The 26025-nt window shown below is 37.3% G+C and overlaps 1 protein-coding gene and 2 long non-coding RNA genes across 3 annotated transcripts; 1 reads left to right on the top strand and 2 right to left on the bottom strand.

Annotated features, from left to right (window-relative positions):
* Window positions 1–114: 114 nt before the first annotated feature.
* On the bottom strand, window positions 115–2926 carry LOC137746455 (uncharacterized). Its single transcript, XR_011069854.1, has 3 exons — window positions 2342–2926; window positions 1028–1398; window positions 115–819 (listed from the first exon to the last, which is right to left on the bottom strand). It is a non-coding gene; the product is annotated as an uncharacterized lncRNA (long non-coding RNA).
* A 14076-nt stretch (window positions 2927–17002) lies between these two features.
* Window positions 17003–18505, bottom strand: LOC137748013 (uncharacterized). The gene is made up of 2 exons (XM_068488123.1): window positions 18404–18505; window positions 17003–17335 (listed from the first exon to the last, which is right to left on the bottom strand). Exons 1-2 carry the CDS (start codon window positions 18503–18505, stop codon window positions 17003–17005), a joined length of 435 nt encoding a protein of 144 aa, XP_068344224.1.
* A 3104-nt stretch (window positions 18506–21609) lies between these two features.
* LOC137748593 (uncharacterized) lies at window positions 21610–22709 on the top strand. The gene is made up of 4 exons (XR_011070085.1): window positions 21610–21771; window positions 21869–21977; window positions 22436–22502; window positions 22584–22709. It is a non-coding gene; the product is annotated as an uncharacterized lncRNA (long non-coding RNA).
* Window positions 22710–26025: the final 3316 nt, after the last annotated feature.

The following is a 26025-nucleotide window of genomic DNA, read 5'->3' as shown; positions in this document are numbered from 1 at the left end:
GGACATCAGTAATGCCTTGGCCTTCAGAGCCTGGCAACCATGCTGCCACCAGAGCATCAATCGAGGAAATATATGGTTCAATTACGATAGGTCTGCCAGTTATTAAGATAACAATGCACTTGACACTTTCACACACATTGCTGATGACACTTGGGCCAGGTTCCACCATCGTTAGGTTTGGGCTGTCTCCTGCAGTCTCAGCATAAGGGTGCTCGCCAACCACAACAATGGCATATGCAAAGTTGTTGGACTTTACAAATTACCATCAGGATTCTCACTGTAGATAACTTCCGTGCTTGAGTCGACTGCTGATTTTATAGCACCAAGGATCATAGTCCCTAATCATGAAAAGGAAGTTTTATGAAATATACAGCCAAGATTAGATGCATTTATGTACGGACATCCTATACGCACGTTTCCATACTTTCTAATAACTGTGAAGACGATTTTCTTGTTACACCTAACCAGCACCTGTGTAATCTTCTTATTAAGTGCTTAATGTTCTATTTTGTGAATATTCAATTCTATCATTTTATTGTAGAGCACAAAAGTAGTGCATATAGACAGAATATTATGTATTTAATATAGCGATGAAAGCAGACTACACCGGTTGTATAATTGTTGCCACTGAATCCTTGCCATGTAATTGTCCATCCACCACATTGGTAGCCCAAGATTATCAGCATGACTGCCGGCGACTAGAATTTTAGACACCTTCTAGGGAAGAGGTATGATTGGATCTGTAATGTTCCCGCTTTTCCCATTCTTCAAAAACACGATGGATTTTCTGACAGTCTCCCTTGCCAAATCTCTATGATCCTGGTAATGTTAAATTAAAATACAAAAATGATTGATTCATGTCAGTAAATCAATAAATACAAAACTTACTAAGCAGTCTTTTGGCCATTGAGTGTAACACCAATTTCAAAGGAATGTCCATTCTAATTTTATCGAACTATATACATCAATCAAATGACCAATAGGAGGGTTGCAAATCCTGATATTTGATTATCTCGGATAAACTGACCTGGCTTCCAAGCTCATTGACTAGGCTGAAATCAGCCAACGGGTTCTCAAAAAGACCCATGGTGAACTTGACAAGCAGAATCCTTCCCGTAGCATCATCAGTACGATCCATTGGGACAACGTTATTCTTGACGAGGTTAATGGGATCATTAATGAATTCTTTATAGTTGATAGGGACCATGACCTTCAAAACACAGAGACCCATCTTCAGAGTTTTATAATTTCGAACCAGAAATTATCTTCTTTCATTTCTGTAAGAGGTTTTTATATAAAATAACGAGCTAGAACTGAAGCTTGGACAGAGTATATGTAGTTCGAATGTGGCGGCGAGGTAATCCTGTCAATACCTTCCCAGTCTGATATAACAAACCCCTGAATGTTCAACCAAATACACCTTGTGCTGTTAGCATGTAACAGTGCAGAAAACAGGTAAGGGTACAATACAATCACCAAAATGAACCACCTACTGTGAGACCGATAACAACCAGAACTCGAGATCAGTAATATTATTGAGTTATCAACTTATCACAAATACCTTAATTTCATATTGAATCTGAAAATTCAACTCATTAACACAGATGAAGCTTAAAGACGCTAAAAAGTCGGAACTGATGCTAAACAGGATAAATCATATAACTGATGCAGTACTGATGTATGCTAGGCACTTCAATTGTATCAAGAGAAATGCGCAAGAACTGCATCAGAAGGTTGTTTGAATGTATTATGATGGCTACAAAGACAATAATCTGTAATGCCAACATAGGCAGTCAAAAAACAACAATAACAACTAAGCCTTATCCCACCAAGTGGGGTTGGCTGTATGAAATATGAAGATGACGTTAGAGGGGGAATGCGAGAAAGTATGTAAATGCAGCAAACCCATCCATAGACACTAAAACAGGAAATATGGGAAAGTGAAGAATCATGCTAATCACTGAGCAATGTCCAAGAAAGCCTGACCACATTAATGTGTAATGTGGAAGTAATTTGAATTTGATTAGATAATACCGGAGGTATTAAAACCCAACATATGGGAAATACACAATGCTGAGAAAGGCAACGAAAGCAGATAAAGCTGACAGCATTTGAAGAATAAGAAGAGATTGAGGGCAAGGACAGTTATAAGCAGTCAACTAGTCACGATTAAGAGCATATATTTTGAAAATCTGTAATTTAAGCTACGGGATGTCAAGGAAGAGAAAACCACACAAACAAAAGTACTGATAATTGCAAAATGCAAAGGTTTTGGTGCCAGAAACCTTTCTTTGAATTCATGGTAAGATTTTAACACTAGGCATGCTTGTTTCGTGCTTACATCAAATCTCGGTACATAGATGAGACATGATTCCACTTCATATCTATCACAGAGCTTCCCGCATCAATTGAACGGCTTCAGGGGCTTGTGTCGTTAAATCTGAAACATTGCAAAAGCCTGGTCTATCTTCCGGACGGTATCTGCAATTTGCTAAGTCTCCAATGGCTCACTCTCCATGGGTGCTCAAAACTTTCGAAGTCGCCTAAAAACTTGTGGTATTTGAAGCGCCTTGACATAGAGGAAACTGGTATACATGGTTGCCGCCCAGAACAATTCATCACTTTGGGGGATTTGGCTCAGTTTCGAAGCACAGCACCTATGATTAATGCCATGGTCCCAAACAATGAGCAAAATGAGGCGGTGGTTGATGAGGAATCCCTCCTCCCCTGGATCGATGATTCAGAAATTTTGACTGGTCCTGAGGAGTCAAGCTATGTGGAAGAGATGAGGCAGCGACATTGGGAGTTTCTTGAGGTAGGGAGTACGCTAGAGGGAAGACAACAGTCAAGGATCAACGGGTTCCCACCCAAAACGACAAACTTTCAGCACTTTAGGGTATTTGGATTAGAATATGAGGTTGCATCTGTGGGTAAATGGGGTAATGGGGATTGAAGTATTTGGCGCAGTACTTTTAGTCTAAAGTAGGAGGGGAAATCGCACTATTCATATGAACAGTGTTTTGGACCACATTTCAGTTTATTTACAAGATTGCCATTCAGATGCTTTCAGCTTTTTACAAAGATGCCATCATCAGTTCGAATGACGGGAATGCCCGTCTGGGGTTAACATCACACGGTTGGGGGTAAAAGTTGGGTGGGCATTATTGTCAGTTAGGGTTGCATTCGATGGGATTGATGGCTCGGTGTGTGATTTGGTGGGAAGGCATGCTGCTTGCAGAGAGGAGAGAGAAGGAAGGAGAGAGGGGGATAGAGAGAAGGGTTTGGTGAGGGGAATGCATGCGACTTGCAGAGAAGAAGGAGGGAGAGAGGAAGAGAGAGAGGGAAGGAGGGATGGGGATGGAGAGATAGGGGTTTGGTAAGGGGAAGGCATGGGACTTGCAGAGAGGAGGGAGGGAGAGAAGAGGAGAGAGAGGGAAGGATGGAGTGGGAGGGAGAGAGAGAAGGGTTTGGTGAGGGGAAGGCATGCGACTTGCAGAGGGAGGGAGGAAGGGAGGGAGCGAAGCTTAAGAGCAACTGCAGAAAGTTTAATGGACAAGGTCGCAGCAATGCATACACCTCGCTCTGAACCATTTCCTCTCTCCTGAGGTGAATGCTGAACAAAGTTTTGAAGGAACAAAAAGAAGAAGAGCTACACATAATAGAATCTGATTCGCAAGGAAAAGAAGAAAGCCCGCTTTTCAACGAAAAAGCTAAAATCAATCCCTTCAACCTCCTCATCGGCGGCGGCACCCACGACCACCAGGTTCACTTTTAATTTAATTTTAATTTTTTGCTTTTTCAGTGGATTAAAGAATATGAAACGAATTATAATTTAAAATGGTGAAATTTTGTTGATTTTTGCGTTCAGTGTTCTGAGTGATCATCAAGCTGTGATGGGTTAGTGTTGGATTTGATTCAATTGAGGTAAAAGCTCTGCATGATTGTGATACGGAGAAAATGCTAGAATCTTACCTTCGATCCAAATATCTGATTTTTGTTACAATTGCTATTTTGATTGCAGGAAAATGTGGTGGAGACAATAATTCCCAAATCCTCAAGTTTTATGAATGCATTCCAATTGATAGCCATGTCAAATGATCTCGATTTGTCAGGTATGTTCGAGGAACAGGCAAGTTTACAAGAAATAAATTTACTAAAATAACTAATCCTACTTTTTTAGCTTATAACGAATAATGTTGAACTGTTAACTTAATTTAGGATGAGAAATAGAAGACAACAAGAATTGGACCGAAGCACACCATTACTGAAACCATAAGAAAATAGAAGCGGCTGCAACGGATGCGAGTATTCTGTAGCAAGAACAAACAACTTCAGGGTACACGAAACTTATATTCAATCTTGTTTCTTTATCTGCTTATCAAAGTTCCTTCCTGCCAACTAATGATGTATTATTTTTTCATCAGATGTAAATGCATGCAAAAATTCCAATGAAAACGTAAATCACCATATCCAGGTAAATCCGAATTGTAGATCAGACTTATATTACAATTTGCTTTCTTTGTGAAATTTTATTGTAATTTACACTAAAGTCTCTGGCTTTTGAAATTCTATATGAAATTGTGAATGTAATTCGGAACCAAGTCCGGCCGAGTTCTTTACTAAATAGTGCGAAAATATGCATGATGAAACTAAATTACTTTTGTATCATCTATATTTACCTGTTATCATAACAGGATTTAAAATATAGAAACATACTGCTTATAGGATATTAAGGTTGAAGTCATTTAGTTCCAAAGATGCCATAACTAATGTATAATTGAGTGAAATGCCAGTTTACATAGATATTGTGCTTATTTTGTTTTAGGGGGATTACCAAAAGGAGCTCATCAAGTATTCTACGAGCACGATCGACCTTGATCATTTGGATATTTAAAGGAGCCATTAATCAAGGGAAGATGACGAGTTGTGAACCTGTGTGCCAATTTTGCCAATTTTGTAGACAAGCAGAAACTTTGGCACTCGCCTCTGTCCTATCCTCATCTCGCCGCCGTCTCCCTTCTCTCACCTCCATCGTCTTACTCCTCCTTTCTCTGTCTCTGGAATCCTATCGTCATCTTCCTCACATGCAAGGTTCTGGCCCTTTCAATTGTAACCAAAACGTGTTTCAGGTGCCTAACACAACCTCTCACTACTCACTCACATCAGTTGGTTTTTGTAATTTGAACTTTTCTTTCTAATAAATTTGTATGCTTTATGGATTTTTTATGGCAGTTTTGGACCTTATCTTTTCTGAATTTGTGTGCTTCTCTGGGTTTTTTAATGGCAGTTCTGAGGAAGAGCAAGAAAAAGGAAGAACCAGTATTAGAAGATCTTCCCAAAGAGTACTATGATGATGTGAGTGCTTTTATCCTTTAACTTGGCCAAATGGGTGCTCAAATTTCATGTTTTTCTGTGATTATATGAGTAAATTTATGTATTTTGTTTTTGGGTTTTGCCAAATTCAATGGTGGTATTTATGGGTTTGGTATTGATTTTCACTTAACAATGACTTTGGGGAAATTGATTGAGTCTGCATTCAATGTAACTTTTCATGCAATTACATAATGATGAAATAGAATTCAATTTTTTCATTCCCTTTTTTTTTTTTTTTTAAATGCAGTTACATTTATCTGATGATTTACAGCATATATTTATCTTTTAGATTCTAATTCTTCATGAAATCTAAGCCATGAAGGATTTGATAAACCCACAATTGATAACAATGTGCGGCGGCACCAACGATTTTGGACAAGGAACAAGTAAGTACCATTTTGTTTCATTGTTCCACAGTATTATGTAGAGATTGCTTTAATATCTTGGCTTCTTTGCTGTTTGTGGGGTGTCTAAGATAGGATTTAGGAAATCTGGTTTAGGTTTTGCACACAGAGAGATAGGGGGTATCAGAGAGAAATGTGGGAGGATTTAGGCGAGGGATTTCGGGGATTTGTTTAGGGTTTCTTTTCTGCGATTTGCAGACAGAGAGATGGGACAACGGTGAGAGAGAGATAGGAGGATTTTCTGCGAGGGTAAAGGGAACAGGTAAGGGAGGTTTGGGTATGGGTAGGGGATGGAAAAACATTTCGTTTTCCATTTGCTTCCTCAAACTCGAGGGATTTTTGCGATTGCAGAGAGAGAGAGATGGGGGTGTCCGTTAGGTGCCCTTTAATTGTTATTTTTGTGATTTGTCCACCCTTGATTGTTGTGTGATTCATTCTCACAAACGTTCTATGCACAAGGTTTCATGTTATTCCTTCCTTTTAATTTTGATATTATTGTGCTTAATTTCTGTTTTATTTTATTAGGTGATTAGATTAACAGACCTTAGATATTTTGGTATAATAATTTCACATCATGTGTTGTCCTTTTGCATCACCTTAATTGTTCATCAGATGCTAACTTTTAGTTATGTTTTCATTGGGTCAGTCTCCATCTGGTACATTTGTCCATCCTTCTGGAGTGGAGCACTATCTTTCTGACAGCATAAATGCTCTGAGAAACTGCTATGGAGACAAACAGTTGTTTACTCCGTTCCAGGTATGTTTTTCTTTAGTATTTTAGAGGGATACTTAACTATTCCCCATTGTAATCCTTACCTTTGTATCTATCTCTCTCAAAAGACGATGAGAGTAGCAACTGTTGCAAAGAAAATTCTCAGATGTATCTAAGCATATACATACATTGGACAAAAACTGAATCTTAAATTGGGGCAGTGAGTTCTGCAACATCCTGGTGCTGCATATATTCTCACACTTTTAAAAGTTGTATTTCTCAAATATATTGGGAATTTTAATTAGTTTTATGTCATTTTCGTAGGGCAATTTAGTAGAGATTTAGACATAAAAGAAGATGCGTGAATCAATACAATTAACCTAATAGTGATTTGGTTCAGCGTAAAGACCATTGCTAGGGCACTTAAGCCATTTTCTTAATTTATGCGCATATATATTATACGTAACCAGCACATGTTTCCAAGGGATGCTAGTTAGTGTTCATGCTCTGCCGATATTTTATTCTGTTCATTTTGATTTTGTTTTTCAGTTGTGGTTATAGGATTGTTTTGTCTTTTTTTTTTTTTTCTTTTTTTTTTCCCTCTGTACAGCTTTTCTAAAATTGAACTGTTGTTCTCAATTTGGTTATTTGAACCAAGACCAGTTAGGCTATGCCTTTGGAAGGTCTCACTGCTTTTAAAGTTGAATGGTGCTAACTGAATATAATGCGTTCATTCTTCAGTGCGTGTGAGTGTGTGTATGCAGTCTATGTGAGTGCATGCAATGTGGTTAGGTTCATTCCCGCATGGGTTTTCATCTTTTTTTTTTTTCATTAAATGGTTAGGTTCATTCCCGTATACGAGAGGTGTGTTTTTGCCATCAAATTGGTAGAGATTGATCTTAATCAAATATCATGCCATATTGTTATTTTGTTTGCATCTATGGAACTATATATTTACTTCGTTGTTGTTGACGGCTTCGCATGTTCTTTCCAGATAATGCTGCCTTTTTGGATTTCGTATGAGTGTCCCGGGTCGGTTCTGGACCATCAAAAGAGGGATGATCACTGTCATTCGGACTGTGGGCGTCCACTTCAAAATCCTGGTAAACACATCCTTTTCTTGATTTCAGGCCATGCAAAATTCATGGTGAAAAAACTGAGCTCATGTCGTTGGTTTGTGCCTTTATCCTATTTCTTATTTATTTATTTTATCTTCTATATGTTGCTGCTGGTTCCGATATTTCATTGTCCTATTTGTGTATGATATAAGTGCTGCCACTTTTCAGATTCTTATCAATGCTTACATCTTCACTCTTTTCCTTCTGTTTCTTTTGCTTAACATGGTTTCGGCTTTTTGAGATTGTGTGTTTGATAAACATTTGATCGTATGGTGTTAGAATTTAAATTTCATGGTGTAATTTTTATGGCATGATCCATTGGTGTCGTGTGTATTTTTATCAACAATAATAAGCTTTTTCTCAGTATTGCAAACAAGTTTTCTTATAATTGAGAGACGAGTGCATGGTGCATGTGTCTTAATTTATTCAGGTTAAATATGTCTTATTTATGTACTTAAGACGAATGCATTCAAGTCCCGCAGCAACGTGCGGCCATATTTTCTCGTTATCACTAATATAGTAGTAAGACTTAGGACATGGGAGGGGAAAGAAGTGGTGATTCTTTGTGGTAGAATTTGTGACTCTTTCGTGTTTTGAGAGCTCTTCTTTTTCGTGTATTTCTTTCTTCGCTTGCGGTTGGTATGTGATTAGTATTTACTTATTCATATGTGTTGTAAACTTGTTTTTTCTTTCTTTTCAATCAGGTATGTATTGTTAGTGATTAAGCCTTGAAGCTGATTTCTTAGAGTTCAAGTTACTTAGTCTTGTTCTTATTTGTTTGAATAGGAAACGGATGGCCGAGATTAGACTAGCTCATAGGCTAGGATTGTGCCAGCTGTCATAGTAGCTGACCTTTTGTCTTAGATATACTTATGCAAGACACATAGGTATAAGACACTTGTGATGCATGTGGAGTTTGTAATGGTTCTTTCTTTTATTTTGTCTCTCATTTTCATTCAGTGGGCGAAATTGAATCAAAGAGGAAGCTGGAGCTACGTTTACCATTTTGCTTCTCATCTCTTTTCTTTTCAATCCTTCTTTTGAGTTTCATCAAATTCTGCTAACTAAAATTACAAATTAAAATATAACATCCACAAGTATAGCGAAGTTGGCCCTTCAAACTGCTAATTCCAGATTACCCAATCTCATTCATCGATCTTCCCTGACAAAGCATGTGTACCAGACTTCAAGATCAAAAATTTCCAAGAAACTTAAAGATCAAACTCTTTAGCGGAATAAATGGTTGTTGGAACCAGTCACTAAACCCTAGCATGTCACCTCGTATCACAAGTCTCCATGTAATCATGGATGCACAAAGTCAACTGCCAGTTTTGCTTTCCAGCTTTCCAGCTTTCTCTCCTCCTTGATTCAAGGCATTTAACTTGCTGATAACTTCTTAGTCTTGGGTTTGATTTAAATCACTTTAAATTAAGGAAAAGCTTGTATCCTAGGTTTACCTGGTCTCTGAGGTTTCATGTAAAGATGGTTGCTTGTAACCATTCACTTTTCTTGACTACATATACTGCCATGTACATTCAAAACTATTTATGAAACCGAAATACTTTGAAACTAAAATCCACATGGTATCAGAGCAGTGTCATCCTTGACCTCTGTCTTTGCCCGTTTAGTTTCCTCTGCTATTCTTGTGAGCTTCTGTAATGGCTGAGGAAAGCTCAATTAATCTTGAGGGAGAAGGCTCGCAGGTAGCTCCTTACCTCGCAGGTAGCTCCTTCGAGTTTCTTAGACTCTGAAGTCAATATCAACCAGCGCCTATGCTCGGTGTTGCTGAATGAGCTCAACTACCTTCCTTAGTCTAGGGCAGTTTCACGTGCTCCAAGCGGAAGGGGAAGGTTATGGTTCATCAATGAAAGTTACTGTTATGTCCTTGCTGCTTAACACCATGGAGAAACATGTTGTTAAGATATTTAGTTATTCTGAATCTTCACAAGATTTGTGGAAATCTGTGAAGGATATGTATGGAAACCAGAACAACCATGCTTGGTTATTCCAGTTTAAAAGAGACATCGTTTGTCTTTAGCAAGAAAAGAAGTCATTTGTTCAACATCTTGGCAGTTTAAAAACTGTGGAATGAGCTAGATGTATACCTTCCTCATACCACGAACTCTACTGTTCTTCTCAAAAGAGCTGAGAAGGATAAGATCTATCAACTGGTTGCAAGTCTCAACTCAGAATATAAGGATCTGAAGGGTCACATACTAATGAGTGCGGAGCTACCACCATTCAAGACTGTTTGTGCTACGATACAACGTGAAGAAGCAAGAAGAAGGGTGATGAATATAGAGTCTAATCTCAAGCTATCAGAGACTCGAGGATATGTTGCAAACCATAGGAGCCATGATTCCAAGGTATAGAAGGGAAAGAATCCACATCTTAAGTGTAAATACTGCAATGCTACTGGTCACACAGAAGAGAGGTGTTGGGAGTTACATCCTGAACTTAAGCCCAAGTTCAAAGACAACAAGATGATGGCTCCAAAATCTCCATCAATGGTTCCTTTCAAAGCTCAACATGATGTCAACAATGCTACCAGCTCTCTCACTCATGGCTTGGTGGACTTCACAGTCAACCTTGTGACTCTTATCAACGAGTTTGCAGCCTACTTACAAACTAAAAACCATGAAGAAGCTCCACAAACATCAAAGGGTGAAGGGAACAATCACACTACACTTCTTGGACAGTTTGTAGGATTTCTAGCTAATCATGATCATGTTCCACGTGATATAGCTCCAAGTATCTTCAAAGATTCTCAACTTCACTAAAATCTAGTATTAATCATGATTGTTGGATAATTGACTCAGGTGCCTCTGATCACATGATAAATAAAGATTCAAACCAACATGATTCCATGCCTTGTCAAAACCATCTCATGTGTCAGTTGCAAATGGAAAAAATGTCTCAGTCATGGGAAATGGAAAACTAGGTTTAGTCTCAAACACCATAGAGTCTACTGCCTTATAAATACCATCTTTTCCATTTCAATTGATGTCAGTAGGACAACTAACACACACTATAAATTGCCTAACCATATTCTCACCCACAAATGTAATTTTTTAGGATGCTCTCACCAAGAGGAAGATTGGTGAAGGATTCTATCAAAACGGCCTTTATTATTTTTGAACGAAGCCCCATTTATCAATAGTCCTTCAAGTTCAACCAAGCTCTTCCAAGGATCAACAACTTTGGCACCAAAGGCTAGCCCACCCATCCGAAGTTGTTTTGTCAAAACTATTTCCAAAGTTTTGTTGCCCATTGATTAAGTGTGATACTTGTCATTTCTCAGAGTTTGCTAGGTTACCATTTGGAACCTCAATGTCTAGGTCTAGCATACCTTTTGAATTTGTTCACACCGATGTATGGGGTCATACTATTGAATTAATGGAAGGTTACAAATATTTTGTCATTTTTATGGATGATTACACTCGTGTCACTTTTCTTTATCTCATGAAGGCTAAAAGTGAAGTTCCAACTATTTTTCAAGACTTTCATACACTTGTGTCAAATCAATTCCATTCAACTATTAAAACACTGAGATTAGATAATGGTATTCAGTTTTTATCCAACGACATGGTTTAATACTTGAGTTCACAAGGAATTGTACATCAAACCAGCTATGTGGGTACCCCACAACAAAATGGGATTACTGAGCGAAAGAACCGAGACTTACTTGAAAAAACTTGTGCACTGATGTTACATATGAATGTTCCACAGAAGTTTTGGTCCTATGCAATTTTAACAGCTACATACCTTGTCAACCGACTCCCAAGTCGGGTCCTAGGGTTTAAATCTCCTTATGAAACTCTAGAAAAGAGACCTATCAAGCTGTCTCACTTGAAAGTGTGGTTGCTCATGTTTTGTTCATGTACAACATCAACATGGTTACGAATTGGATGCTAGGGTTGAAAAATGTGTGTTTGGAGGGTATTCACCTACACAGAAGGGATATAAATGCTTCAATCCTCGCTCCAACAAATGTATTGTCTCCAGAGACGTCTTATTTGATGAAGAAACCATTTTCTTTCAACCAAGAAGGCATGCTTCTTGTGAGGGGGAGTCTCTACAGGATTTGTTTCCATTACCTATGTGCACAGAGCATGATGATGATGTTCTAGCAGTACATGACACTCATGGTAATGAGGAAGTACGCCAAGTCACGAATTCTTCAAATTCACAGGTCATCTCACAAGGCAACATTGAGCATGAATCTAAAGATCGAGTTCACAATGCATAACCATCACAGTCAACCCAAGGTGTACGAAGAATTCCTTCTCGTGCAAGAAAACCTCCAGTAAGGCTCTTGGACTATGTCATTTATGCCTCAAGGTATCTTTAGGTTTTTCGACGCGTGGGGGAACCCGAAGTCTTACCTTAGGTTTTTCAACGTGCTGAATCTGAATTCATTGTCCGTTTTCCCAAATTTGACCATTTTAGTAGGGTTTTTATTAAATAGCTTCTATTTATGCTTAGGTGCGTCAGTGGCAAGTAACACCATCCTTGCTAGTCCGAGCAGATTCTGGGCAATGAAATATCTGTGAGTGGACACCTTCTTAACTTGCATGTTTTTATAAAATATTAGGCTTGCATTCACGAAAAGCATGATTATTTATGATTTATCAAATTTACGTTTTACGAAAGGTTATGAATTATTGGATTTTCGTATATGAAATGCTATGGATTTACGGATATGATTTATTTATGGTTTATGAATATGAATTATCATGGATTTATGAAATGAGATTTAAGCCTTTGAGCCCCAGATTGATATGAAATTTTTGAGATATGTTTTCGGTGCTTATCTAGGGGGTTATCATACAGCACATACACATAACCAAGTATGTAGACGTCTATGGCCATATGACACGATTGAGGATATTTATGACATACTCCCAGCTTCACTAGCCCGAGGCTAGTGTCGATGTGTGATGTTATATGTATACGTTTCTTCTCTGGCGTAACCTAGAGTCGTATAGCTTCACCTTCAGGTGATGGACCATGATTTCTTCATTGCCATAACATGATGTCGTACAACTTCACCTTTGGTGATGGTTATGCCTTCAAGCCACTATGATACCCCTAGTGAGTACATCATCGATGAGATTTATGGATTTGGCTTCGGGTGGCGATATTTCCATTAATGAGCATTAGACTTTACATACTTGTTTTACGAATGTTTTCATGCATGTTAGAGTTTTCAGAAAACCTACTATGTAGTACTATATATATGTTTTCAAAATAGGGGGTTAGTATGTTCATAAAGAAAATGGTTTTTATTATTATTATTGGTCCACTCACCCTTTTGGTTTTGCGCCCCCTTTAAAAGTTAGAATCAAGGCATACAATCCTAACGTCAGGGCACTTCCGCTTAGGTATCTTCAAGTCTTTTCAGTGTAGGACCCACTTTCTTGGTAATCTCATTTATTTTAAAATATTCCTTCGTACTTCTCTTGATCAGTTGTATGCTCTGAACACGTTCCTGCAATTGCATACTTCATTATATTCCTAAATTACATATTTTATTTATGTTACCCCTTTCGTTGTAACTTGCACGCATGTTAAAATGGTTTCGTCACTCTCAGGTGTCGGCCAACATGTGCCTATCCTATTATTTGGAGATATTGAGGTTGGGGCTTGTCAACCTACCTCAAGCAAGAGCAAGGGGCAGCAACTAAAACTTGAAACTGGAGGGAAGGCGTTGCTTTGGATTTGGGACTTGGAGTTCAAAGAGAGAGAGAAACCACGTTTTTTTTTCTTATTTATTCAGATTTAAAACCATAAAAGCAAGTAGTGGATTTGTGTTTGGGTACAGGTAGCAGAAGAGAGTTTTTTTTTTTTTTTTTTTTTTTTTTCAATCATTGTATATGGGTAGGAAAAAAAAAGTGAAGATAAAATGGGCTTTGAGAAAGCATAAGAAAATAGATACGAGATCAATGGTGCTTTTATTGCAAATTATGAGGATAGAGATTCAGATAGTTGGGTTTTGCTAGGGTTGAGACATGATAGTTTAGGAAGAAGATACCTCAGATTTAACAATATGCTCGAATATGCGCATTTCATCAGATTAGGAGTTGTATTATTTATTTTTGAATGTCAAGTAAAAGAGTTAACAAAGTTATTTTTCAGCTAAATCATAGAACATGTGACAAAATATTAGTAAAAAGACACAACAGAGACAAAAAAGGTAGGCATCAGACCTACGACCAAGTCACCAATGATGGCTCCCATGACACTACACCAACCCATTTATTAGTTTATATAATTGAATAATTTATCTCCACACCCACATAAGGTGGCTCCGGGTATGTTGTCCCGAAAATGGTGTCTCCTTCATGTCTCATTCTTTGTTTATTTGACACGTGTACTACCACTTAACTCTAACCTAATTCTATTAACTTTTACTAAACTGTAAAATTAAAGGCACCATAGCTGATGAAACCTTTCAACATCCTAAGAGCAACTCTACCGTAGGTGGGTACTCGGGGGACAGGCCAGTGAAAAGGGGCCCGAGGCCCTGTGGACCGGCTCCAGCGTGAAGGAGCCCGAGTGGAGGTAGAGGCCCGAGCTTCGGGCCCGTGAAGAATTGCCAGCCCGAGTGAATGTGACGCCAGTGCTGACGTCAGCCTGGCGTCATGCCATTTTATATATTTTTTTTCCTATCAGGCGCGTGCACCCCACTCGTGCATGAGGACGCGTCGCCGACACAAAATCAAAAAAATCAGCAACTTTTTCAGTTACCGTTGGGAGCCATGTGGCTTCCCATGGTCCGTTCGATTTCAACGGCTCTTTAACTTGAACTGTTCGATCTCAACAGTAAAAAAAATAAAAGAAGTCCTATTTAATATCCACCGTTCGATCTGAGATCAACGGTGGATATTAATATGCTTTATAAATAAATAAATAAATAAAAGAAAAAATAGTTTTAAAATTAAGAAAAGTTACTGTTGTGACACATGGCACAATCTGGAGTGTTGGAATTCAAATTTTTTTTATATCCAACGGTAGAGATTAATTAGTTGAATAAAAATTTAAAAAAAATTGTAAAAAATTGTAAAAAATTCGAAAAAAATCTGAATTTTAAAAAAAAAAAAAAATTGTTTTTACTTTTCTATAATTATCTTCTCATTATCATCTACCTTACACCACAATTTCATATTTTCTCAACTACTTTCAATCACATTCCTTTCTTTCTCTCAAAGTTTCAATCTATTTTTTTCTCCAAAATGACTACTGATGCAGGTACGAATTGGTCGCTTCTTGATGATGTTGCGTTGTGTACTAGCTGGGTTGAAGTTACTCATAGTTTGCTTACGGGTAATGAGATGCAGTTGCGAGAAATGTGGAGTCTTATTCATACCAATTATCTTAAGAAAATTGGTGGGAAAAGAACTAAAGAATCGATGTCCAGTCATTGGAAATTACTTAGCCAATCGTTTAGTACGTGGAGAGACACCTTGGCACAAGCTAGTAGTAATATTCGAAGTGGGGAAAATTACTCGGATCAGGTAACAATATATTATTTATTTGTTTGTACTATACCCAAATTTACATTATAATTATTTATTTGTTACCTACTTACATTATAATTATTTGTTTGTACTATTTATTTGTTACCTATTTTCATTATAATTATTTCTTCTCCTGCATTGTGTAGGAAATTTAAGCACAAGCTTGGTACGCTGCCAAAACCAAAAGCAAAAATAAATCATTCAACCGGTGGGAATGTTGGAATATTGTCAAAGGTTGTCCTAAATTTAGAGTTGTGCCTGTCGGTCCACAAGTTTTCATGAACAGCACCCCTCTACACTCTACACCCGATCATGTCTCGCATGTTCATGAAGATGATGCAGAAGAAGTGCCCGAAACACCCCTCCTGAACAAGCGTCGGGTTCGACCCGTTATCCAATTCGGCCTCAAGGTAAGAAGGCTTCAAAGAGAAAAGGGAGTGCTTCCAAAAATGATTATGCAAAGTTCATGGAAGAACTTACTCGCCAAGGTGAATTGACTTTGGCGAGGGAAATGGCAAAATATGAGGCTGATAAGGCTAGAGATGACGCAAAAGCTGCAGCTATTGAGAGAGAATTTCAGGCTAATGAAAGAGAAAGAGTGCTACTTAGGCAAGAAAGGGAACATGTTAGAGAAGAAAGACAGGCTCAACGAGATCGTGAGATTATGAACACGCCTTTAAAAGGGAAGTCTCCAAATTCTAAATTTTTTTGGAAGTCAGAGAAAACGGATGTGGTGCGAATGAGGCGTGCAAGAGAAGCGAGAGCAAGCCAAGATCATCCTAGCACCACAATTGGTTAAGTGATGATGAATAGAGTAGTTTTTGTAATCGGAGCCCATAATTTTCCAATCACTTTGGGTTGTAATTTATTATTTATTGAATATAGTACTTTATGTTGTTTCCAATTTATTGAATATTTATTCAAATGAATTTGGTAAGTTATTTATACTAAGAGAATATTTATTGAAATGACAAAAACACACCAAATAAAATTACATAAGCATACCAAATAATAAAAAACTCACTAAAAAAATTACATAAACATACCAAATAATAAAACACACCAAATAAAATTACATAAATATACGAAATAATAAAACACACCAAATAAAATTACATAAACATACCAAATAATAAAACAGACCAAATAAAATAACATAAACATACCAAATTCAAAAAAACACACTAAATGAACTTAATTATCTTCAGCTTGTTTCAATGCCCACTGGTGCTCTATCAAGTCAATTGGTCGGGCATTGTGCATGTCTGGCATTTGAAATGCAGTATATCGTTAAATGAGCCTTTCATTGTAACGTCCATCCCTTTATAACGGCTCATGTTGCACGGGCTCATCGGTGGCGTCATGAGCACAATATATACGTGTTCTTGAATTGTTCATCATATCTGGCTCATATTCATCAACGGCTTCATAATCGTACTCATCTTCCACAATCATGTTGTGAAGAATGATGCACGTCATCATGATGGATCGAAGCGACTCTACATCAAACAATCTGGCAGCACCCATGACTATCGCCCAGCGAGCTTGAAGGATACCGAAACAACGTTCCACATCCTTCCTGCACCCCTCTTGATAGCTTGCAAAGTGTTTTTCCTTTGCACTTCGCGGACGTGGCATTATTTTGACAAATGTTGACCACCACGGGTAAATGCCGTAAGCTAGGTAGTATGGCCCGTCGTACATACGTCCGTTGACCTCATACGTGACTTTTGGTGCCTTTCCTTGCAGGACATCGTTGAACACTGGGGATTGGGCAAGGACGTTGATGTTATTTTGAGCTCCCGGAATCCCAAAAAAGGCGTGCCCAATCCATATATCAAAAGATGCCACCGCCTCCAAAATGATACTTTTTGCTCATTTTCTATCCCTATAAGCGCCTTGCCATGCACTTGAACAGTTTTTCCACGTCCAGTGCATACAATCAATGCTTCCAATCATCCCAGGAAAACCACGCATCTCGGCATTCTTTAGAAGCCGTTCCAAGTCCATGTTTGTAGGTTTCCAGAGGTACTCTGCGGTGTAGATAGATTCGATTGCTCCGTAAAACCTCATCAGGGACTCAAGAATGGTTGATTTCCCCATCCTTATTATCTCATCCACTTGGTCAGTAGATGTTCCATATGCAAGCATCCGCAAGGTAGCAGTAATTTTTTGCTGAGGAAGGAGACCCATAACACCAAAAGCATTCTTCTTTTGCACAAAGTAAGAATCATGGTTGCAAACAGCAATCATGATTTTGTTGAACAAATGTCGTTCCATTCTAAAACGACGTCTAAAGTACATATCAGGGATTGCACTATTAGGGACAAAATAATCATCCAAGAGTTCCATACCTCGTCGTTGCCTGCTTCTATCAAGGTTTCCGAAACGGCTGGGCCTACAGATCTAAGCCACAACTTGGATGACTCGACGGTAATGTGAGGCTCTGCCCATTCTTACTTCGTCATCTCTCCTTCTACGCTCCTCATCCTCTTCCCTCTCATTTTTTGCCACCTGGTGATTGAACATTCCTTCTGATTGGTTAAACAATTCTTCTTCTTCCTAATCGAGTTCCCACATCATCTTTGAGGAAGAAGAAGACATTGTAAGACAGAAGCAGAAACTATGAATAATTATAAAGATTTTTGTGAAAAAGGAAGCAGAAACTATGAATAATGATAGAGATCTTGAGAAAATTGGTGTGAGATTTGTGAGGATGGATGGTAGATTATATGGAGGATCAGAAAGGATTAGGTTGTAGATAATGTCACGTGGCATGTTGTCATTCATTAAAAATCTGATGGAAATCTATCCTCAAACATTGTAAACAGATTATGACACGTGGCGCGACATGATTTGTTAATAATTTTATCAGAAATCCATCACCAATAATTGTATTTTCAGATAATGACACGTGGCGTAACGAGTACGATTAAAAATCTTATCGGAAATCCATCCCCAATAATTGTCTTTTCGGATTTTATGACAAGTGACGCAACGAGAACGATTAAAAATCTTATCCGAAATTACAAATAAAATTATTTTGTATTATTTAATAATACTTCAGATAATGACACGTGGCGCAACGAGAACAATTAAAAATCTTATCTGAAATTACAATAAAAATTATTTTGTATTATTTTATAAATAAAAAAAATAGTAATATTTAATTGCTTATTGCCAGGGCTATTGAAGTGTAACAGTGGAGATGCAAAAGACGATTACTGTTCATTAAGGGCAGTTACTGTTCATCAGGTGGATTGAATAGTGAATAGCCTGAGGGGAGGGCTCCAATGCTGGAGTTGCTCTAAGAAACCCTTCAGCATCCTTCCCCAATCTATCATCACAGCCACCAAACCCAACCTCTCCACCATGCATTTCGGCCACGAGATGGATCGATTAGATTAGATATTCTCAATCTGTCACCGCAGCCACCAACCCCAACCTTTCGGCATCCTCCCCCAATCGATTGATATGATATTCTCAAATTTCAAACTTCACACACTGTTTGCTAGCTGTGAAGAGACGGATCGATCACATACCGACCGATTAGATATCCCAAAATTCAAACTTCAAACTTCACACGTATTGACGAGAGTACAGGAATTTGAAAAGAGAGAAGGGAAAGGAAAGAAAGCTTTGTCGCCATGAGGAGCAGCATCGGCGGCGATGGGGTGGCGTCATTGGTGTGGTTGCAGTGGTCGGCGTCGATAGGTTGTGTGGTTGCAGTGGTCATCGGCAATGGGATTCTGTAGTCGCAGTGGATAGTTATCGAATGGGTTTTTATTTTCTTTAATTTTTAATTTTTCAATTAGTTTATAAAAAATTATCAGTGTTAACATTAATGTTAAATTAATAGACAAATGTCAAAAAATTAAGAACGAGACACAAATGGAACATCAAATTCGGGACAGCAGATCCCTGGCCGCATAAGGTGGCCCACATTTATTATTTGTGATATTTCATTCCAAAATTTATTATTTATTTTTTGTATTTTGAATTTCTAGGTGTGTTTGGTTTTTATTTATTTATCTTCCAGTCTTGAGAAAAGTGGTTTGATGGGTGTTTTGGTCATTTTACATTTCACTTCGATGTTTGGAGGTGGGTTGAGAGGCATGAAAGACAGAGAAATCATTGCAATCCCATAGCGCAACAGAATGACATTCTCTATATGTAACTGCTCTAACTTGATATCTTCTTTATATTTCTTTTTTATACTTTGAGCTATATGGCAATGTTAGTTGTGACTAGAAACTTTCTAAACTTTTCAACTATTTGGATAAATATGTTACTTGTGACGAGAAACTCTCTAAATTTTTTTTTTGTGTACATGTGTGAAAAGCATGGGGTAGTAGTGCTCAGCGATCATTCCATTATCATATTAAAATTAAAACAGAAAATTTACGAACGAGGGGGACATAAAAGCAAAACTTGTTGAGGAAATAACATAACAAGTAAGGCAAGGGAACCTAAAAGCCACCTCATGTACAAAGTAAAACAAATAGTAAAAACAAAATCATCTGAAACGATAATTGGTAGAAACAGAAAGATCATGACATAAGTAGAAGCTACACACATAAAGGAAACCATCAATTCAAAGGGATTGATAAAAATACCCTTAATTTAACCGAGATTTTTCACAGAATGACCAAAATGATTGATGGTGGACAATCTCAAGTATCACTTCTATCGATTTTAAATTCAAGAACCAAAGTGAAAAGTTATGTCAATCTTAGAAACTATTTTAAATAAAAATTAAAAGGCTTACTAAAATATGAATGTTACTTTCTTTCATTTGTATTTGTTAGATACTAACTCCAACTCTTAAAATTATATATATACATATAGACACACAAACACTAAAAGAGAAAATAAATTGAAATACTGTTCATAAAGCAATGTGATACCTATTTTGCCCCTGCTTGCTTTGTTTATTTCGTTTGTGCCATGTTTCACACGTGTTGGTCATCGGGCACTGTTCTATAACAGTAAAATGGCAAAAATGTCCTTGCAATGCTACTCTGACTGCCTTTTGTTTTGGCTTCTCTATAGTGAATTCTCAGTTTTGCCCATGCTGGCCACGCGTCCGTCTGCTTCCATACGATGTCGACGCGTTGGTCTTCTGGAGCCTTCCATCCTTTTCCATCCGTGTCTCATAAACGCTTTTCTTCGTCTCAATCCTCACGTTTTTTGGCTCACTGATCTTGGGTTCTCTGTCTCTCTCTCTCGAGAAATTTTTCCAAGTGTCGGGAACACCATGACACATGGTGTTCCCTCACCCATTAGCATTTGACATCTTGGATATCCTTCAATTTTATATTTCAATAAATAAATAAAACTAAATGCTAATGGGTGAGGGAACACCATGTGTCATGGTGTTCCCGGCACTTGGAAAAATTTCTCCTCTCTCTCTCTCTCTCTCTCTCTCTCTCTCTCTCTCTCTCTCTCTCTCTCTCTCTCTCTCTCTCTCTCTCTCTCTCTCTCTCTCTCTCTCTCTCAGAACGACGAACCAGTCAAAATTTGTGCAGATATTTTTCCGAAAAAATAGAAATGATGCGTTGTTCTTCCTTCCTTCCTCCTTCCCATCCGTTGGACAACATCTCCTCCATTTCGACATCTCCCTTGGAAACCCATCGGAGACCTCTTCAAGTTTCTTTGTCATAATCTCTGGAGAAAGAAATTTGATTTTTTTTATTTTTTAAGTTTTTGGTTTGTGGGTTTTCAATTTTTGATTTTTTGTGCAGGTAAAGAGGTTTCTTTGTCAGAACCTCTAGAGAAAGAAATTTGATTTTTTTTTTTTAATTTTTTAATTTTAAGTTTTTGGTTTGTGGGTTTTTAGTTTTTTGGAGAACCTTGCATTTTGTGAGTTTTTTTTTCAGATTTTTATCTTGGTTTTAAAAAAATAAAAAAAAATTCTTCTGTTATATTTAAAAATATTTAAGCTTGGTTTGATTACGATTGTGCCTAAACAAACCTTTAGTTGCTTAACTTATGACAAAATAATGTGTCGATTAACAACTTCCGCTCCGCAAGCCAGCAGTCTCTCTTGCTTGCTTAATCTTACAAATTTGACAATATTATCTTTTGAGAGAATCCATTAGTTGCTTTGCTGCTGCTTTCCTTTACGAATCTGTTCATTTTCTATTTTTGTGGTTAAATTTTTGTATAATGTTATTGTGTGAGATTATGGTTATCTTATCATTTGTTTAGGTTATGATTTTTAGGCTCATCATTTCTGTGTTTCAGCTATGAACATTTCTGGTATTGACTAAGGTATTAATCTCTTTGTCACAAAATTTTGAAATCCTATTAGTTTAGCGAACTTTATATATTATTGGGCAATATGGTTATGCTTTCGTTGTGTCTGAGAGACAGAGCACTGATCCAGTTTGTGATCAATTGCATTTAGGGGTTTTGATTTGCTCATGATGTTGCAGATTGAGAGAAGTTTTGGAAAAGAAAACAAATTTAATTAAGTTTGGAGTTGATTTTGTTTGAGTTTAGAGGGGAAGTTCTCTAGCCGATTTGGGTGGGTAATTTTGTGTTTACAGCTGTGAATTCTGTGCAAATTTCATTTTTCTGATTTTGGGGATTTTATTTCCAGGCTAGAATGCCGTCGTTTTCTGAAGCCCTCTGTACTCAAGGTAAGAAATTTAAACTTTTGGTGGATTTGGAGTTTTGATTAAGTTTGATCACATTGTTTCAGTATAATAATTTACATTGATTAAATTGGAGTTGCAGCGAAGTTCCATTGCGTTCTCGGATGAGTTGGTTTGTTCTAAGTTTCGGATAAAGAATTATTCCCATTTGGGTATATATACATTCAACTCCAAACATTATATAACCGATGGTATGCAAGAATCAATGTTGATTTAAATAGACAGCATTATGTATGTATTAAAAAATATTTGACACCACAGTAAACCTATTTAACTATTGACTTATCAGTTTTGATCATTTTTCTCCCCTCAAACAAAATGCAAATTTAACCGTGCAAGGTTAGGAATATGCACCTCTCTCCTTGGGGTTTTCGGTGACGTGTTTTAATAGAATTATAGATTTGAGTAATTAGATATTTCAGTGCAGTTATTTTTTTAACAATTTATGATGCTATTTGTAAAAATTGGTCAGGTATTTCTCTTAACAACTATAATATCATTTAATTCCAATTCATAATTACTTATTTTTTTAATCTGTTAGTAAATTTTTGTACTTTATGTCCAAATACATATATAGTAATGTATACATATAATTTATTAAGTTTTTTAATGTTGCTGATCATTTTGAGTGTGTTCATTTTGTGTGTAGAGAGTGAAAACTGCACTGTTCACAAAGGCAAAACAAGGGATAGCTTCTACATATGGGAATAAGAGTGGTTAGTTTGATCGTAATTGCTTTTTTGATTTGGTTAAATCAAGGTTAGGCTTGGGTCTCATTCAGTTGTTTGCTTGCACAGGTTGAAGTCGCTAGCTTTATAATGCTAGTGACCGAAATAAAACCCGAATTCATGTTAAAATGATATCATAATTTTCATTATGGTGAGAACTGAGAACTTAGACCCATTTTGTATCTTTCCCATTTTTGAAATTTAGAAATTGAATTACTTTTCTTTACCTTTTTGTGATCGTGCACTGAGAATTTGTTAATTGTATTAATATTATGAGGTAGGATTTATACTTTCTAAGATCCATTTCTCATGTTTAGAGATTGCTTGATTCAATTAGATGTGATATAAGTTGATGTGTTTATACCTGTAAAACATAATTTTTCACACAATTTCTAACCCCAACTTTCTAATAAAACCTAAAATTTAAATTTTAAATTCCTTCCAATTTGCTCTGACTCTTGGGTAAAACCACTGTTCTAAAAATGTCCACCTAGCGCCGCCTAGGCGCTAGGTGGCTGGTCACCGCACCGATTAATGCCTAGCCGTTTGAAAATTAAGAAAGGACCCATAGACCTACTGAGGCGCTCGCCTAGACCGCCTAGGCACCCGCCCAAACCCACCAAGGCATCGACTTACTTAGGTAGAAAATAAATAACTTTCCTTTTGCATTTTATTTTTTTTTCCAATAAATTGTAAAAGACTTGTCGAGTACTTAAATGTTTGTTCCTCATGTTTTCATTATGTTCCAATACTTCATATTATATGTGTCATTCTATTTTGTAGTTTATGATGAAATTATATATATTTTAAGTATAAACATACACTTATTTACATAAAATATAATGGATTTAGTTAAATCCGTCTAGTCCGCCTAGGCGCTAGGTCCCAGCTCGCCACCTGATCAGCGTATAACGTCTTTTAGAACCTTGGTAAAACTGATTTTTGACCAACAAATTTAACACAAGAAACTGGGTTGGGTTAAAAATTCTGACCCACTCTGCCCGTGGACGTGCTTAGAAAGAGAGAAATCTGCACACTTAAACGCGCTAAAAGGAAGGCAACGCGCCAAAAAGAAAGGGAAAAGAGGATTTGCTGAGAAGACTGGGGCCCATCCTGATGGAGTTGTCGGCCACCATGTGCAATTCCACTGGGTAGATTGGTAGATTAGTGGACTTTATTTAGCCAAAGCGACCCTTTATTTCCTGGGAACTTCCAAGTGCCGCCACCACCACCACCCCCCCCCCCACCCCGGCGGGGGCCGAAGATGCATCTCATTTTTCTAGTGAGAACCGATGAAGGGGGTCGTTGCCCGGCAATCTTGGGTTTGTTAAGAGCAGTTCCACCCTAAAGACTTTACTTTAGCATCCAGCGTATTTATTCACTCAAGTGAACAATAATAGACCTCAATGAATATTAATAGCCAAAGCATCTCCACCCTTAAACACAAAAAATAGGTTGGTCAATTTTATTAAAATATTATTATTTTTTTATCATAAAATAATAAAAATTAATTATTTTATTTTTAATTTCTGACTTTTTTTTTTTTTGGGGGGGAAAAAACTTGGACCGTTGATCTGTGATTGGACGGTCCAGTTTAAAAGTGAAATTCAAATTTTTTTTACCATTGGAAATCCAATGACAGAAATTGGACCACGTCGACCACCCAGGGGAGATGTTAGTGCGCCTGTGCCATTGGGCCCCGCCTCTGATTTTGTTGTCTGCTACTCGGGCCCACGTGCCACGCGCCACGCGCAACAACACAAATGGCCCATCCCAAGGTCTGTCAAAAATGGGGCTAGTCTAGAGACCAACTTAGGCTAGGTGCCAGGCAAACACACGGGCTGGAATGAATTGACAAAGTGCTAGCTTGGTTTTTTGACTGGGTGATGGGCTATTCCACCTTCGGTGGAACTGCTCTAAGGGGCTACACGAGACTCACATTAGGCTGTCGATCTTGTGCTTGTTGATGGCTTCTTCTTCTTCATCTGTTCCTGATTGGAAATACGATGTCTTCTTGAATTTTCGAGGCAAAGACACTCGCAAGACCTTCATCGGCCATTTCCACAAAGCTCTGGTTCAGAACTCAATCAACACCTTGTATATCAGGTTTGCTTACGCAAGACTAATCATTGTTTTCTCCTTGGCCTTTTAGGACACATTATATGTGTGAACTACATGTTTCTTTTGTTTCTTAAGGAAACAGAACTTTTTTGGAAACCATCTCTTTCTAATCAAAGACTTTCAGTTTCTTCCCACTCATTGTACAATGTGTTTATATGCCAGCTTTGTGTTGAATTCATTCAATTTAAATGTGTTTATTCATCCGATTACGCCTGAAACAGCTGATTCCCACAGCAACACGAGGGCGTAATTTCTAATGATAGTCTAAGAATATACGTCAAATTTAACAACGTGCTCGCACGCGCATTTCATCATATTAGGAGTTGTTTTATTTATTTTTGAATGTCAAGTAAAAGTGTTAACAAAGTTATTTTTCAACCAAATCATAGGACATGTCACAAATATTTAGCAAAAAGACACAAAAAAGGGAGTCATCAGACCTGTGACCGATTCACCAATGGGGACTCCCATGACGCTACTACAACCCATTGATTAGTTTATATAATTGAGTAATTTATATCCACACCCACAGAATGTGGACCACATTTGTTTTAAGGTGTAACTGGAATATAAAGTTTATACAAAAACTAATGAGTGAAGAGATAACATTATTGGGTTTAAATAATTTTTTTTTTAATCAAGTCTTCTCAAAAGAGATTGATCTAATTTAAAAGTTGTTCCATTCCAAAATTTATTATTTAGTTTTTGTATTTTGAATTTCTATGTGTGTTTGATTTTTATTTATTTATTTATTTATTTATTTTTGAGCCATGAGAAAAGTGTTTTGATGGGTGTTTTGGTCATTTTACATTTCACTTCGGTGTTTGGAGGTGGGTTTAGAGGCAAGATAGAGAAATAATTGTGATCCCATAGCGCAACGGAATGCTCTAACTTGATATCTTCTTTATATTTCTTTTCTATATTTTGAGCATTTTGACTATATGGCAATGTTAGTTGTGACTTAGAAACTTTCTAAACTTTTCAAGTATTTTGATAAATATATTACTTGTGACGAGAAACTCTCTAAATTTTTTTTTTTTGTGTGCATGCGTGAAAAGCATGGGGTAATAGTGCTCAACAATCATCCCATTATCATATTAAAATTAAAAGAGGAAATTTACGAACAAAGGGGACATAAAAGCAAAACTTGTTGAGAAAATAACACAGCAAGTAAGACGGCAGGGGAACCTAAAAGCCACCCATGGACAAAGTAAAATAAATAGTAAAAATAAAATCATCTGAAACAATAATTGGTAGAAGCTGAAAGATTATGACATAAGTAGAAGCTACAGGCATAAAGGAGATTTGGATCACCAATAATTTGCATCATGATCAATTCAAAGGGATTAACAAAAATACCCTTAATTTAACCAAGATTTTTCATAGAATA

This window comes from Pyrus communis, chromosome 10 (assembly GCF_963583255.1).
Source record: "Pyrus communis chromosome 10, drPyrComm1.1, whole genome shotgun sequence".
Lineage (NCBI taxonomy): Eukaryota > Viridiplantae > Streptophyta > Magnoliopsida > Rosales > Rosaceae > Pyrus > Pyrus communis.
This window is presented reverse-complemented; position numbering and strand designations above follow the sequence as displayed.

Coding starts and splice junctions, on each gene's coding strand:
- LOC137748013 (XM_068488123.1), bottom strand. CDS start 18,505: ATGCATGGTGGAGAGGTTGGGTTTGGTGGCTGTGATGATAGATTGGGG. Junction 17,336..18,403: donor CATTGGAGCCCTCCCCTCAG/GCTATTCACTAT, acceptor GTGCAAAAGAAG/AATGCTTTTGGTGTTATGGG.